Source organism: Syngnathus leptorhynchus, chromosome 5 (assembly GCF_054491065.1).
Source record: "Syngnathus leptorhynchus isolate UIUO chromosome 5, UIUO_Slep, whole genome shotgun sequence".
Lineage (NCBI taxonomy): Eukaryota > Metazoa > Chordata > Actinopteri > Syngnathiformes > Syngnathidae > Syngnathus > Syngnathus leptorhynchus.
The window spans coordinates 5264077-5280253 of NC_141199.1; the positions used below are offsets into that span (position 1 = coordinate 5264077).

At 38.6% G+C, this 16177-nt stretch overlaps 1 protein-coding gene across 1 annotated transcript in view; it reads right to left on the reverse strand.

Moving 5' to 3' along the window:
* The window catches only part of LOC147056289 (uncharacterized), a 27055-nt gene extending 11724 nt beyond the window's left edge, over positions 1-15331 (reverse strand). The window contains exons 1-29 of the mRNA XM_085911205.1: positions 15281-15331; positions 12107-12495; positions 11950-11997; positions 11801-11854; positions 11018-11065; positions 10502-10888; positions 10197-10313; positions 9108-9206; positions 8943-9029; positions 8731-8781; positions 8082-8252; positions 6887-6967; positions 6237-6317; positions 6096-6140; positions 3930-4058; positions 3555-3842; positions 3418-3456; positions 3300-3326; positions 3186-3212; positions 2983-3045; positions 2720-2824; positions 2597-2641; positions 2256-2309; positions 2045-2107; positions 1785-1829; positions 766-801; positions 474-509; positions 284-391; positions 50-151 (exon numbers count right to left, since the gene is read on the reverse strand). Of these exons, the coding sequence (XP_085767331.1) occupies positions 50-151; positions 284-391; positions 474-509; positions 766-801; positions 1785-1829; positions 2045-2107; positions 2256-2309; positions 2597-2641; positions 2720-2824; positions 2983-3045; positions 3186-3212; positions 3300-3326; positions 3418-3456; positions 3555-3842; positions 3930-4058; positions 6096-6140; positions 6237-6317; positions 6887-6967; positions 8082-8252; positions 8731-8781; positions 8943-9029; positions 9108-9206; positions 10197-10313; positions 10502-10888; positions 11018-11065; positions 11801-11854; positions 11950-11997; positions 12107-12356 (2686 nt within the window). The 5' untranslated portion in view covers positions 12357-12495; positions 15281-15331. The remainder of the gene's footprint in view (positions 1-49; positions 152-283; positions 392-473; positions 510-765; positions 802-1784; positions 1830-2044; positions 2108-2255; positions 2310-2596; positions 2642-2719; positions 2825-2982; positions 3046-3185; positions 3213-3299; positions 3327-3417; positions 3457-3554; positions 3843-3929; positions 4059-6095; positions 6141-6236; positions 6318-6886; positions 6968-8081; positions 8253-8730; positions 8782-8942; positions 9030-9107; positions 9207-10196; positions 10314-10501; positions 10889-11017; positions 11066-11800; positions 11855-11949; positions 11998-12106; positions 12496-15280) is intronic.
* Between the last annotated feature and the right edge of the window lie 846 nt (positions 15332-16177).

The following is a 16177-nucleotide window of genomic DNA, read 5'->3' on the forward strand; positions in this document are numbered from 1 at the left end:
TACAGGCTTTGAGTGACACTAGAACCAAAGAAACAGGTGTGGTACTTACTACCGGTTCGTGTTGAACTGACAGTTTCTGATCTTGAGACGCTGATGCCAGCTTCTCCTCTCTCACCTCTGTCACCTTTCTCTCCACGGTCTCCTTTTGGACCTTGAAGATTACATCACATTAGTGTTATAGGAGTGATGAACGTATATCGTACAGTGATTATCTTCTTCTTCCTGTTATCTGTAATGACTTAAAACCACTTAATAAGCAAAATATTACAAAGACTTATTATACCAGGATTTCCATTTGGACCCATGAGACCAGACAAACCAGGAACTCCAGCAGGACCTGGAGGTCCAGTTGGTCCTGGTGGTCCCGGGATCGCCACCGTATTGGAGCCAGCTAGAAACAAATGAATGAATTTAGTCATTTTGTAAATTAATTCCTCTTTCTGTTTGCAGTGTAATAAGTACAGTAGTCCTACCTGCAGAAATGACTTGACCAGCTGAACCCCTTTCACCTGAATGACAGATTTGAGATTTTGATTTGAGATTAGAAGCATATTTTACATTTAAACAATTAAATATGCAAAATGGGCAGCATAACTTCAATTTATAGAGCCATATTATATTTAAGTATATTGAAGTTTTATAATGATGCTTGACTAACACATTCACACACTTTGCATTACAGCGTCTGTATTTTTTCATAGTAAGAAAGTAAACCACTCACTCACACTCAATGATACAATGTAATTGATACAATTGTTTTTTTACCTTTTGCACCAGGCTGTCCTGGTATTCCAGGAACACCTGCAGAAATGGGTTCATATATTCAATTTAAAAAAGAAAAACGGTTTCACAAATCCATCATCTTTATTACTCTGAGAGACTTTTTTAGTCCAAACAACTCAAGGATGCCGAAGTGGAGAGATCAAAATGTTCCGTTGTTTGATGCATCAAGCCACACAACTCATTGCACCGTCCCTCAGCATCAGAACATCAAAGAAGTGCCTGGTCAAATTTCATTTTTCAAGCAGTGTTCCCACATCTGTGGGCAAAGTCCTGCTTGTTCAAGGATGAGTGTTTCAGAAATCTTTTGTCAGTATAGAGAAGGATTAGCCAAAATACTTTGTTTCGTCAATGGTTCTATGGAAACGACGGACACAGTAAAGCGGTAAACTTGAGATGACACAAAAATAATAAACTGTTTCACTTTCATATTATTGCGTGTCTATGATGCACTCGTTTCCATACCATTAGCGTCAGTCTTTCTGCTGAATTCAGAGCTGTGCGCTCTATGTTTTCACTTCTTGTGGGTGTATTAAGAGTAGTTGTAATGTGTTAAATGCATTTCTTAGCTTCTCGCTAACGGTAGCAATAGCTTACTGGTTAACTTCAATGCCTGTTTACAAGACGTGTTCATAAACATTGTGAGGGGATTTATTTTGTTGCGTGTTATGTATGTATGGACAAGTCTTCTACCGTTGACATCTTTCAATCAATCAAAAGGTTTGCACTGCAAGTAAGTGCTACCTCGGCTAAAAAAAACTACAAATATGTCGACCATAACTTGCAGCCTGGAGGGAGTGGGGTATGAAGTCTCTCATTTGCATTTAAAGAGACCGTACCTCAGAACAAGTATAAAAGGGAGATTTGTGATGCTAAACGAGGAATTCAGACAAAAGCATCGCTGTTCCACTTTATATAGACCACAACTGAATGAGTAAAAAGGAAAACTGACTAATTCATCAACGTGATACATAAACTTTCAGATAATTTGTTTTTTTGCTCACCTGCAGTTCCCTTGGAGCCCTTTTGTCCCTCTTTTCCAGGTTCACCTTAATGATCAGTCAAAACAAGTTCTTTAATTCAGCCTTACATGTTGACATTGACATTATTCTCATATATTGAATCACAGTCAAACTATTTTAGTGGGCATGGATGACGTCCCTAAGCCATCCAAGCTGAGCTAAATGGACATTAGTAGGTATTTTAAAAAGACAATTGACAGTGTCCATGTTCTTGGAGGAAATTCACATTCTCAAAAACATACCTGCAGGGCCACTCGGTCCCCTCTGTCCCAAGCCTCCTTTGGTTCCTGGCAAGCCTGGTGTTCCTAATGTGTAAATTCACAGAAAACAAAGTCATCTTTAGTTTGACAGTAAACTTTACTCATCAAATACTGTTGTTATTAAGTACAGGTTCAGTGGGTTCATTTGCAAATACTAAGTAAAATGAAGGCTTTAGAATTCCTTAAAAGGAACCTTTTTGTCCTGGATATCCACTATCACCCTGGGAACCCTTGAGACCAGGAGCACCTGCAGACATTCAATATTCTGATGAATATTCGGTCTGAATCGCAGATTTTATACAATTGAACGATCAATAAATCAAATGATTGATTGCCTTCCTGTGACACCACGCTTATCATTGCTCATCCTGCACATATAGCATATGTATTCCAAATCACTGATGAATTAATGATGATGTGCGCTACACCTCAGAAATAAAAGTGTTGACTTTTCCATTTGAGTTTTTTTATGATTATATATTTTTCTTCACTGTGGTTTAATCATTAAACATTGACATTTACAGTACCCCCTACCTCTCTGTCCCACTTGTCCAGGAGCACCAACGGGTCCCGGATTGCCTGGCCAAGTTGGGTTTCAATATTAAAAAAACAAATACTTTATAACACCAAACCTTATAAAGATTTGGCCTTGCTTACCTTTCTCTCCTTTCGAGCCAAAACCTGGAGGCCCTGCTTCTCCACGAGGGCCCACCAGTCCGTCCAAGCCCTTCTGACCTGGAAATCCCTGAGGACCTGGATCACCTTTTCATACAGAATAATTTCGATACTTGGTGGGTAAACCAAACAGCATGTGCTAGTTGTGTTCTAATCGAGGATGAATAGTTTTTTTTTTTCTTCAAATAAGGGGAACATGTGGGATTAGGGTTACTTCATTACTACACAGCACACATGAAAATTACCTGTGTTCCCCTTTGGACCCCTGGGCCCTTCTGTTCCTGGGTTGCCCGCTCGTCCAGGAGGACCTGAAGAATAACAAAATGTATTTAATGCGTGCTCACCATTCACTTTATTAACTTTGGCATGTTAATGTTCTAACACAGCCATCAACCTATGACATGAGAATGGATTTCAATTCAGGAAGGAATTTGCCTCCAATTTTTACCTGGTAGGCCAGGAAACCCAGGATCACCTACAAGAAATAAGACGTTTATATCTTGCATATGTTTTTCCTGTAACATCATGAAGGCACAAATATTTTGGTTGATTGAACGTTCACCTTGAAGCCCAAGAACACCCGGATCACCTATGAGGAGACAATGTGAGTCATGATGCATGTAAAAATAATTATATAAAAAATTGTCAATATATATATTTTTTTAGTTTTGCAAACACACCTTTCATTCCAGGGTCTCCTTTAGCTCCTTTCAGTGAGTCTACAAAAAAAAGTTTAATTCATCTCATACCACAGCCATCGATGACCACTTTGTTTCATCTGAACATATCTACTGCATAGATATCAAGTATTTCTAACCTCTTAAACCATCAGAGCGTAATTCGGCTCTGACCAACTGCTGGACAGTTCTTTGCAAATCCTCTCCTGATCCACGTGCTGCACCCCCTCTTGCAGCCCCTAAACCAATTCCATTATCAGAGTGAGTCAGTGTGGAACCAGAATAACTCCTGTCGGAGTATTTAGAATCCAGCGGATCAGCAATGTTGATGGCAGAGGAGCCGGAGAGACGACTCGTCCTCGCTGACGTAGTGCCGGTGATGGCTTCTACAGCTTCAACTCGCTTCTTGAGACGTTTCACTTCCTCACCTGAGAGGCCAGAGACATTAATGAGACACACCGGCACTTTCTATGAAATTGATGTGGGTGTATAATTAGAGGCAAGTCTTTTGTTACTCAAAGCGATGAGTCCGAAGAGGAGACCAAGAAGAAGGAGCAGGCCGAGCAGGATACCCAGCAGCCACTTCCACCAACTGCAGCGACAGCAGCGGCTCAAGCCAAAACACGAGCCGTCATTGCATACATCTGATGAGTAAAAATCAGGTTAAAAGAATTTAAGCACCGCCTTTTTAATCTTACTTTGAAACTTTGTTCTAAAACCGGAGGTCATACATTCTATCATTTGACTTTTTTTAAACCAAATGTTATAATCATGGTCAAAAATAAGCATAGAATCCAAAAACCTCATTTGAACCCCCAACTGCTTTAAGTCAGTCCAAAACATGAGCCATCATTGCATACGTCTGATGAGTAAAAATCAGGTTAAAAAATTTAAGCACCACCTTTTAAATCTTACTTTGAAACTTTGTTCTAAAACCGGAGGTCATACATTCTATCATTTGAATTTTTTAAACCAAATGTTATAATCATGGTCAAAAATAAGCATAGAATCCAAAACCCTCATTTGAAACCCAACAGCTTTAATTCAGTCCAAAGTTCAATTCAGATAGCTGAATTTTTCAAATAAATGTATGGAAAATTGTGACTTTGTGAAATGAAACCTCGGAAACTTTAAATCCTTTTTGTAAACTGCGTGATTAAATACCCAAACTGTCTCTGGAGCTCAGTGTGTTGCACCCCCAACTTCAGACATTTGGGTTTAGGATCAAGTCCTGTGCTGGGACATTGTCATACATGATGTTTTTGATTAGATTTTGTAACTATTGTTAATGTTTGCCAATAGTCCTCCCCGTCTCAATTATTTTCTGTTACAACCCCGCCCCGCCCCCACCACCACCGCCCAATTTTGCCGTGACTATAAAAACTTTCATTTGTTTCTAAAATTGTTATCAGTACACTTCTGCATATCATATCGTCCCCATTAACATTAAAGAAAACAACATAAACTACGAGCTATTTCAGCTGAAGTACAATTTATGAACATTGAGCTCTACTGCCACCTAGTGGATGAGCTATTACACTAATTGAGCCAGCCGTCTCCTGCTTGGCAGCCCGTGTCCAATTTGGTTTTAACTGAAAAGCACTAAAAACTAAAAGGAGAACAATCATAAGAACGTTGAGTCAGTGCAAACATAAATAATTGCAATCAATTTTCTCCAAACATTTGAGTTGAACTAACTCAGCAGGATTTACGAACATCAGCAGGCTTTACTGCAGGGGTCACGTGGTGCCTGCGAAGATCAAATGAGTAGCTCTGGGGCTGTTTTAAAAATACCACATCAGTAATAGAATATTGTGATTTTCTAGGACTTTCGTCAAACTGATCATTTAAAAATGCAAACACTGGCACTGATCTATGAAAAAAGTGCAGCATATAAAACCCATTTGTTTATACAACATCATTAACACCACAACTGTTGGAAAATGAATAACGTTAATTAAGACATAGTAACATTATTGAAGGATTTTTTTTTTTAGCAAATTGATTATTTTAGATGCGTATCAAATTGGTAGCTCTTTACATTAATCAGTGCTGATCTATGAAAAAAGTGCAGCATATAAAACCCATTTGTTTATACAACATCATTAACACCACAACTGTTGGAAAATGAATAACGTTAATTAAGACATAGTAACATTATTGAAGGATTTTTTTTTTTTTTAGCAAATTGATTATTTTAGATGCGTATCAAATTGGTAGCTCTTTACATTAATCAGTGCTGATCTATGAAAAAAGTGCAGCATATAAAACCCATTTGTTTATACAACATCATTAACACCACAATTGTTGGAAAATGAATAACGTTAATTAAGACATAGTAACATTATTGAAGGATTTTTTTTTTTTTAGCAAATTGATTATTTTAGATGCGTATCAAATTGGTAGCTCTTTACATTAATCAGTGCTGATCTATGAAAAAAGTGCAGCATATAAAACCCATTTGTTTATACAACATCATTAACACCACAACTGTTGGAAAATGAATAACATTAATTAAGACATAGTAACATTATTGAAGGATTTTTTTTTTTTAGAAAATTTATTATTTTAGATGCGTATCAAATTGGTAGCTCTTTACATTAATCAGTGCTCAGAAGTAGCTCTCATTTTCAGAAGGTTTGGTGACCCATGTTTTACAGTGTAACTGTGGAACAACTTACCTGCGCAGCCAATTTTATCTTTCGAGCCATATTTCAGAAGTGCAGCTGTGGGAAATCAAACAATGAGTGACTGTAAATAAATATAAATAAACAAATGGCCTCATGTCTCATCATGCAAACATTTTATGTACAGTGGTATACCTTTGGCATCCCTTTCATCATTCATTGTGCCCATTGAAAACTTGTATTTCTCCCTCATCAATGAATCATCAGAGTAGGTAGCTGGAAGAGAATGCAGAGCAAAAGGAGGATTAAACACACAATCTTTGCAATGAGAGATGAGCACATCAAATTATAAGTAATGGAAATAATAATAGTAAAAAAAATATTATAAGAAAAATAATAGTAACAAACTTAAATGATAGGTATCAGAGTTATTTATAGTTGAATCACATATTCTTTATGACCTACATTACCTGCGTTGAGTAAGCGTAAACATAAATTAATCATTGCAATCAATTTTGAACATTTGAGTAGAACTAACTCAGCAGGATTTACGTACATCAGCAGGATGTACAGTTGGGGTCAACAACATGGTGCCTGCGAGGATCAAATGAGTACCTTGTGGTGCTGCTCATAATAGCTCATAATAGAAAGTGATTTTCTAGGATGGTCGTCAAACAGAGTATAACAAAAATTTAAACACTGGCACTGATTTATGAACCACCGTTATCTTACAAGCCAAATTTCAGAAGTGCAGCTGTGGGAAATCAAACAATGAGTGACTATAAAATAATAAAAAATAAAAATCTCATGTCCCATAATGCTAAGTTTTATGTACTGTGGTATACCTTTCGCATTGCTTTCATCATTCATTGTGCCCATTGAAAACTTGTGTTTCTCCCTCATCAATGAATCATCAGAGTAGGCAGCTAGAAGAGAACGCAGAGTGATCATCATCCCTGATAATGCTAACAGAATTGCATTGAAAATTTTTGATGTACAGTGGAGCCTAGGTTTTTGAACGTCCCGGTTCTCGAACAAATCGCTGTTCAAACAAAAGAGATTTTTTTGCTTCGGATGCCGAACGAAATTCGGTTGGCGAATCTCGCGAGATGAGCCGAGAGGACCCGCATGCCAACTGACTCCGTTCGTTATTACATTCTCGTTACTCTGAGGATTGCATCAACTCCAATCATGCCTCCAAATGAAGCATGTAGGAGCAGTTAAGCCATCCTAAAACACAAAGACGCTCCTCAAGCAATGTGACAGTGAGCGCCCGGCCGGCGCGCTGCGGTTGGGCGATTGGACCAAATTAAGATCCGAGGTCCACTTAAATTTTGGAAAGTCCATTAGAACTTTCTAATAGAATATTTTCTAAATTTTAGCGACCGCTCTGTCACAATAATGCGACCAGCGCAGTGCAGTTGCGCGGTCGATGGCGCACTACGGTTGCGCGTTCGGCGGTGCGCTGCAGTTGCGCGATCGCACAAGATTAAGCTCCCTGCGCACTGAGGTCCACTTAAATTTTGTAAAGTACATCAGGACTTTAAAAATGTTTTCTAAATTTCAGCGACGGCTCTGTCACAGTAATGCGACCAGCGCGGTGCAGTTGCGCGGTCGGTGACACGCTATGGTTGCGCGTTCGGCGGTGCGCTGCAGTTGCGCGATCGGACACAATTAAAGTTCTTGCGCACTGAGGTCCACTTAAATTTTGGAAAGTACATCGACTTTAAAAATATTTTTAAATTTAAGGTGCTGCTCTGTCACAATAATGCGACCAGCGCGGTGCAGTTGCGCGGTCGGCGACGCGCTACGGTTGCGCCTTCGGCAGTTCCGAGATCGAACAAAAACGCGCAAATGAAAAAATGACGGTTTAAATTTTTTTTCCGTTATTTGTAATGGGAAAACATGATTCGGAATTCGAACGATTCACTTCTCGAACAGCCTTCTGGAACGGATTGTGTTCAAAAACCGAGGCTCCACTGTATATATTTGCTTGTTTCGTTTAGCTAAAATACGCTTGCAGTAAGTGTCATTTGGTACCAGTAGACATTGAAGAAGTTGCAGGAGCAGTAGACACGAATTGTTTGACAGTGTCTTTGGTCGTGACCAGTCGCTCTGTCTCCTTCTTGACAGGTGTTTTGTCCTTTTCTATCATCGCAAATGTAAAATCTTTGTCCAAAGGCTCATCAATAGAAGGACTGCAGGGACGCACTGCATGATACACGCATGAAAATATACAGTAGGTGTAATAGTTTATGAAAAACAAAATTTGCATTACTGATAGCCATAGCTAACATAAATTAGCACTGGTAAGAAGTCAGCTATTGCACGATCCACTACATCAGGAATTACCGGTACTGTCCAAATGTTTGTGGCTACAACTTGTTCAACGGTGTTTGCAACTGGACCGCTGAGATACTGAACCACAAGAGGTTCATATACAATTTTACGAGTTAGTGTACTGCTCAAATTCCACCCTTTGAGTTTCTGATTGTCTTGGTACGTCTCCACATATGGTGTATGCCCATTCTTGATGAGCATGTTCTTTTCCACAGACCAGTGGAACCTCTTTAGAGTGTGGGAAAAATGTATTGTATTTTGTTGAAATTAAATACTTTTTAACGGAAACAAAAGTGCCCATTTTCCTGTAAAGTCAAGATTCTATAAGTAACTGCGATAATAAATTTACCTTTGGTTGTGCTGATTGCAGGGCTAGAGACATTTTTCTGCACACCATAAACTGAAAAAAAGGGTATAGAAAAAAATCTAAGTGTGGATGGGGAGTTAGTAGTGAAGCTATAACAAACAATAAAATTCCTCAGATCCTTAATATGGTTTTGTCTGTATGTATTACATATAGTATTTAAATACTGAAAATATCTCTAGACTTAATCACGTTACCTGTTTCAGTGTTTGTTCCAGCTGGAGAGAAGACAGCAGGGCTGGTGGTGGTACTGATCAGGTTATTCTGAACACCATACACTGGCACTGATTGAAAGAAAAAAAAACACTTGTAGTTTGTGGACTACAACGAATTATGGCACAGTTTTGACAAGAAAGGCTCACCGGTGGTGACGGATAGGCCACTGTGCACAGGGGGAGAGCTTGGGACCATATTGTTCCGAACACCCCCTCCGACACCTCCTTTTCCACCTCGACTTCCTCCTATATGTAGCAATATCAAACAAGCGATCAAATACTGTTAATAGAGTAAAATACCAAAACAAACATTTGCTTCGGGTGTGTATCATGTCTTAAAGGGGAAGTGAATCCCAACATTTTCTTTAGTTATATGTGTTGTGTGTGCCTCACTAGTCTATAACACAGCATTCCGATCAATATTGAATTTGTGGAATATGAGTTAAGCAGCAAAACATCTGTTTTTTTTATCCATGTCAGGGGGTGGTCATTTTGCCATTTGGTGTGGACTGTAAATGACAGGCCTCAGGTACCAACTAATCACGGCTGGGCTTCAGAAAACTGATGAGCCGTGATTGGTTGTAACCTGACAACCAAATGTGATGTCAGTCGACAGCGAGTAGCAAAATAGGAGGATTTTTCCTGTTTAATTCATATTCCACAAACAAAAGATTAATCAGAACACTGTGTTTTGACTAGTTGGGATGCACAGAACATTACGAAAAAAAATTGGGGGGTTACCTTCTCCTTTAAAAACTACAGCAGTCGTATATACTGTCTATACTTAATGCATATATTGTTGTCTAGATAATCCGAAAACGTTCCATACACTACAAAATATTCTAGCCCAAAAATGATAGTGGCTACTAAATATACTCAATGGAAAGGCAGGTAAACAAGGTTCCAGAGCTCATTTTCCTGACGATTGAGTAGAAGCAACTGTGGGTAAACCCCAACAATAGCATTGTTTTTAATTTCTGGACTTGGATTTGTCATCTCTGCCATTTGTATACCCAAAATTGTATATAAAAAAAAGTAACAACTCTACAGTGATTAGCAGTTATAACAGAGCTCAATATTTAACAAATTATGACAATTTTGGTCATTGTAAAAGCTAAACGTAAACGTAGCGAATACGTATAACCTAATAAAGTAGAACTGACATAATTTACGGCACATTTATCAAACATTACCTCGGATGACTGTCAATATCAGACTGTACATTACCTGACTGACCTGAGTGGTAAACGGTTGATGTGGTGGTTAGGTTGTTGGGGTTTGGATTGAAGCTGTAGCTGCTGTTAAAACTTCCAGGCCAAATACCACCAAAGGGATCTGGGCCTGTCAACAGACCTGGTGTGGACATGACAGTTCACAAACATGAGAATTTCTGACGTTTCTTGTTATCAAGGGCAATGATTTTGGAAGTAAATGACATGACAAGCTCAAGGAATGGGCAGTCTAATTTACTGTCCTGCCGGAATCAGAGAAAAGAAAAATCTGAAATGAATGCAGAATTACTTGAGGATAGTAAACTCAACCTGATTTTGAGTTCTCTGTCCCGATCCGGGTTTCCACACTAGTGATCTTGGGGATAGTCAGCAAGCTGTTTGGGGAATGAATAGTGCTGATGCTCTCAGACACAATCCTTGTGTCCCCACTGGTATTTTTGGGTATGACCAACGAGTGGTTAGGAGACTGAATGGTGCTCGTGCTCTCAGAAATGGTTCTAGTTTCCACACTGGCCTTCTTGGGAATGGGCAAAGAGTTGTTTGGAGACTTAATGGTGCTGGTGCTCTCAGATATGGTTCTTGTTTCCACGCTGGCCTTCTTTGGAATGGGCAAAGAGTTGTTTGGGGACTGAACGGTGCTGGTGCTCTCAGACTGACTTCCTTTCAGCAGACGCTTCACATCATCCAGTTCAGTCCCTGCCAAGTGGAAGTTAAAAGCAAACACTTTTATAAATATAAAAGACATATTGACTTAACACTGTAAGAGCAAAGTCACCATGAAGTACTTGTAGTCATCATCTTTACATGTGAAACAGTGGTACTCACAACTTGCTGAATCAGAAGCGCTCTGAAGCCTGGCTCGGATCGCACTCTCTGAAAGAGCAAATACACGTAATTGTTTGAATATTTTCATCATTTTGCCCAAAGTTTTTTTAATTGATACAAGATACAAAGAAATGTTAGGACTGTCAAGGCATAAAGGAATGAAAAGCCCAAAATTCAGGGCTAAAAATGCATATAACATATTGACTTACACACTGTAAAGTACGGAAGAGCCCTGAAACATGTGCAATCTGGAAAAGGCACCCAGTGATAGATATGGCTGTTGATTCTACTGGAGCGAGTAGTGTACAAATCATGCTACTTTTGGTGTTGACCACAGTTGTTCTTAAGGTGAATAAAGAAGCACCAACATGGTGGCTAACATGAACGTGACCAGATGCATGCCATTATCCTCCTCCCTCAAGCACCAACAAGTTAAGTATGGATAACGTTTTCAAACATTTTCAGGATTCTGAAAAAAGGCCATTCATTGCCATCTACTAACTTATTTCTGCCAGCACACACAATTTATGCATGATTGCTGAAACTGCCTTAATATGGTTTTGTCCTCTGTCTTTTGCCTGTGTGATTTTGTATTTTACTTTGTGATATTGTGTATTAAAAGTATACAGTATGAGAGTACTGTAGTTTTGGCCTACAGTCTACCTCAGAAGTTGATGCCCACTTTTTTCAATATAAAATTGAATTTCCATATAAGATCTAATATATTTCATTTAATATTTTTCCCATAGTACCACTTTGCTGCTTTCATAGCCTCACATGTACCTCGACTCTGAGATCTCCCTCGTGGGGTGGAACCTGACATTGCCTTTGAGGAGCCTAAGACAAAAGAGAAAGATTGGCAGTTTGAATACATTAGCACCAACATTAGCCAGTGTTTTAATTAAGTGATTAATTCACTGTGACTCACTCACCAAACTCCTTCCTGGAATACTCTGGAGATGAGTCTGTACTTGTACTCCCTGAAACATGTCAGCACATCAAATGTGGTCCATTCGTCATATCTCCTTAAAATAAATAATTGATGCACGAGCTGATAAATCTTGGAAGAAAAACCAAAATATGACTAACCGTCAAATACATCAGAATGAGTTGTTGCCATAGTGGTCATGATCTTCCTCTCCTTCAAAATAGGAGAAGAGGCAACTGCCGATGTTGAACCTCTCGTTGAATTCCCAAATCCATCGGCACTGTAGGTTTTGGACACCTTTGTAAAGGTGACAGTACCAGGACTCCCTTCTCTCTTATCTTCAACCGTCACAAACCCCGAAGACATGCCAGACGACCCGAACCCAGAGCGTAAACCTGCCCCTGAACTCATTATAGCGTTTGGAGCTATTGGACTCCTTTCGCCTGATGAGTCTGCCAACAATGGTCCTTGAGAGTTGATGATTTTGCTTCCGGTACCTTCGCTGATCCAAACAGTATGTTTTTTGCTTTAGCAGATGGGGAACAATTTCCTAGAGGGAGAGAAGAACATCAAATGTTCCATCATCTTATTATTGAGTCTTATTGATTCATTGACAAGACATAGACTCAAGCTTCGGATGACTGATACTGTAGCTATTTGCCAATTTCAAGTTCAAACCAGCACTGACAACGATAATAGACATGTTTTAGAATACTTTTATTTTCTTTGTTTTACAATATTTGGCACTTTGGATTAGTGTGCCAAAACATGTTGGCTAAATGAAAAGATTTAAAGTCGCCACAAGTATCAGCTTAACAAAGAAGTATTTGTCATGGTTACTGCCCAGGCTAAGACGGCCAAAATTGATTTGATTTGATTCCCAGCCAAAACCGAAAAGATTTTGATATGATTTTGCTGTTCTCTAACGAAGACCTGAACAGCAAAATTCACAACAGGTGTTTATGCATGATAACACAACACATCTCTTGAGAAAAAAGACAAACTTCAACTTTAATAGTATCTATTTAGATTTTTATGCACGGATTAAAAGCTTCACAAATGAAGATGTGTGAAAATGTATTTAATTTATGTTTAGCATTTTTTGGATCCACTTCAGTTTTGATCACGTTAACATTCTTGACACTGTCTGACACTGTTAGTCATGAAAAGGTAGGCCCAGGAAATATAGTCATTCCCTTTTTAAGCTGTGAAAAGAAGAAAGGACACATTGCTGTTGGTGCTGCTTTTGTTACTCTGTTATCACACAAAATAAAAACTCTATTATAATCCAACCAGCCATTATCTGTACCGCTTTTCCCCACAGGGGTCGCGGGCGTGCTGGAGCCTATTCCAGCAGTCATCGTAGACGAGCGGTACAGAAAATGAATGGATGGATAATTGTGAATGTAAATATAATCATGGCGTAAAATTTGTTTCCAAAAATATAGTATATAATGCTACATTTAGGCAGTTATCGTATGATGTCTTATGATGATACACTCCAGGAAAAGAAAAACCTCTCCCATATGCATTGTTTTGATCTGGGAATTAGTCAGTTGACTCCTGTTGTGTTGTGTGGTAACACAAACCCTCTGAACACGTTTTTGCCACTTATCCTTCAATCAATGACAGGGCACATACAAAGACATCACAGTCACGTTGACACTGTTACTGAGTAGGAAATGTACCCACATTGCCTGGTCAGATGAGTGAACCACTGTACATGACAAACTAATACTAGCAGTCCAAGGGGGAAATAGTTGATGTACTTTTTACATTAAAAATGTATGAAAGAGGTGGTACGGTGGCTGACCGGTTAGAGCGTTCACCCCACAGTTCAGAGGTGAAGGGTTTGATGCCCACTCCAACCTTCCTTGGTGGATTTTGCATGTTCTGCCTGTGCCTGCGTGGGTTTCCTCTCATTTTCCAAAACATGTACGTATGGTCGACTCCAAATATCCCGTAAGTGTGCAAGTGCTAATGTTTATTTGTCTATACGTATGTGCTGGCAACCAGTTCAAGGTGTCCCCTGCCTACTGCCTATTGTCAGCTGTGAGAAGCTCCGGCGCGCTTGCAACCCTTGTGAGGAAAAACAGTTCAAAAATTGGACAGGTGGATAAATGTAAAAAAAACTAAGTTAGTAACTGTGAATAATACCTGAAGCAAAGATCTGACTCAGTCTTTTTGAACAATTCCCCCATGTTGGTGTCACGATACTTCCTTTTGTATTTGTGACTCCAGGGCAAAGGTTTTTCAGAACCTAACATGCAGCTTATTAAAAGTGCTCACCACAAGCTGGCAAAGGGTGTGGCTTTTGGTTTGCTTCAGAAAAGTATTTTACTTGAAACATGGTCCTACAGTATTTGGTGATGACTGTTGAAACATGTCTGAGGATTGAAGTTTCTGTCTGTCTGTCTCAAAACATAGTCATGTCCATTACATGCAGTTGCTTCACCCTGTTTATATTGTTTTCAAAAGTGATTGTTTTGTTTCTTTGTTTGATTTTAAAACCAATTCTACATCCATGAGAGGCTTTACATATACTACAAGAACAAAAATTGTTTATTTTCATATGTTAGTGTTATATGCTGTAACTTGTGCTAGAGTAAATTAAGTTATTACATCAAAACTCACGACTTGGTGTGTTGCACACTCACTACATGAACAGACACACTGATATAAGGTTATTGTTGAAAAAAAAAAATCCACTCTACGACCGTACTTGTCGCCATTATTTTATTTAATGATATGCCTTGGTTCAAACACCAGAGTCTTATTTCCCAGAAATAATGAAACTGCATATTTGAAAGACGATGCAAAAGTTGTGTTTTGTTGTGAAACCTTTAGAAATGGAATGACACTGCTATATACTTTATATTGTTTGCTATTTAAACATGATCTGATCAAACAAAGATGAAAAACCTGGTCCACGCCAAAGTCACACACATCAGAACATATGTAATTATTAGCGACATTTTGAACTTAAGTTTTAATTCTTAAAATACTTATTTTTGCCATTTTTATCGTAGGAGTGTGACAAGCAAATATCTGAACAGAGTCAGTACGACTTTTCCAACACTTATATAGGCTACAGTATGATATGCCTCATATGGACATGTAAATTTAAATACAACTGAACACCAACATTATTGCAAAATGCATTTTGGCTGCAATTGTATCAATGTTTTGATGTAAATCTCAGGTTTTTTACTTCAGAAATATTCAGACGACACTGTACTAATGTACGTTTGTATGTTTCAAATTTAATTGTAAGCAATTTTTATCCCGTGAGGAGAAAAAATACAAATAAAAAATACATAAAAACATACACTTACCTCTCAGATCATTTCTCCAATTCTGTTGTTTCCTCTTAGCTCTTAAGTGGAAGTGCTGAAAAGATGGCATGCTCTTCCTTGCAAATGTCTGGTGATTTTATGTATAAGTTGCCTGACTCATACCTGACAAGTTCGAACAAAGTAGGCAAGAGGGGGCGTTTACTTCAACAGCAGAAAAATAGCCCTGGGCCTAAATACTGAGGCTAGAATACCAGTTTCAAGATAGTGAAAGTGAGTTAAAATTGTTTCAATTAATGTTGGTCTGTAATTACATTACTGAGATTTGATAACAAATACAGATGAACATTCTTTATTGATCATAACAATTCAAAGTATGCTACCTTTGAAAGGTGGGAACGATCCTCAAAGTGAAAAAGGTATGTGAAATTGAAAAAAAAGTTCTTTCCTGGTGTCAGTTGTGAAGATCATTTGATTTCACATTCCACAGTCTAGAGTACACACGTCTAAATTTCTGAGTACTTTTATAGTGTGTATATCATACTAACACATTGAAGAGCAGATTCAGAGATCAGTTTCTAAAAGTGAATTTTGCATCACGTCCAAATATTACACCTTATGTAATATTGGGGATTTTGATTTGTTTACTTTGAACTCATAATGGTAGTGAGGCGTGACTTGTACACCCAGCAGAGCGATGACTGTGCTTCTTATTTATCTTTGGCAAAATCGGGATCAGTGCTTTAAACAAAGCATAAAAGACTCGTCACTCATCATTGCCAGAACATGTCATCTGTAAACCATTACATTTAATCTGATTCTCCAAAGTAAATAGCACGAGTCAATATGGAAGCAAAGGCAATTATGCATAAAATCACCCGTACGATACTGAGGAACGTGTGATCATTCAGTAATATGCTGCTGTCACATAGTATGAAT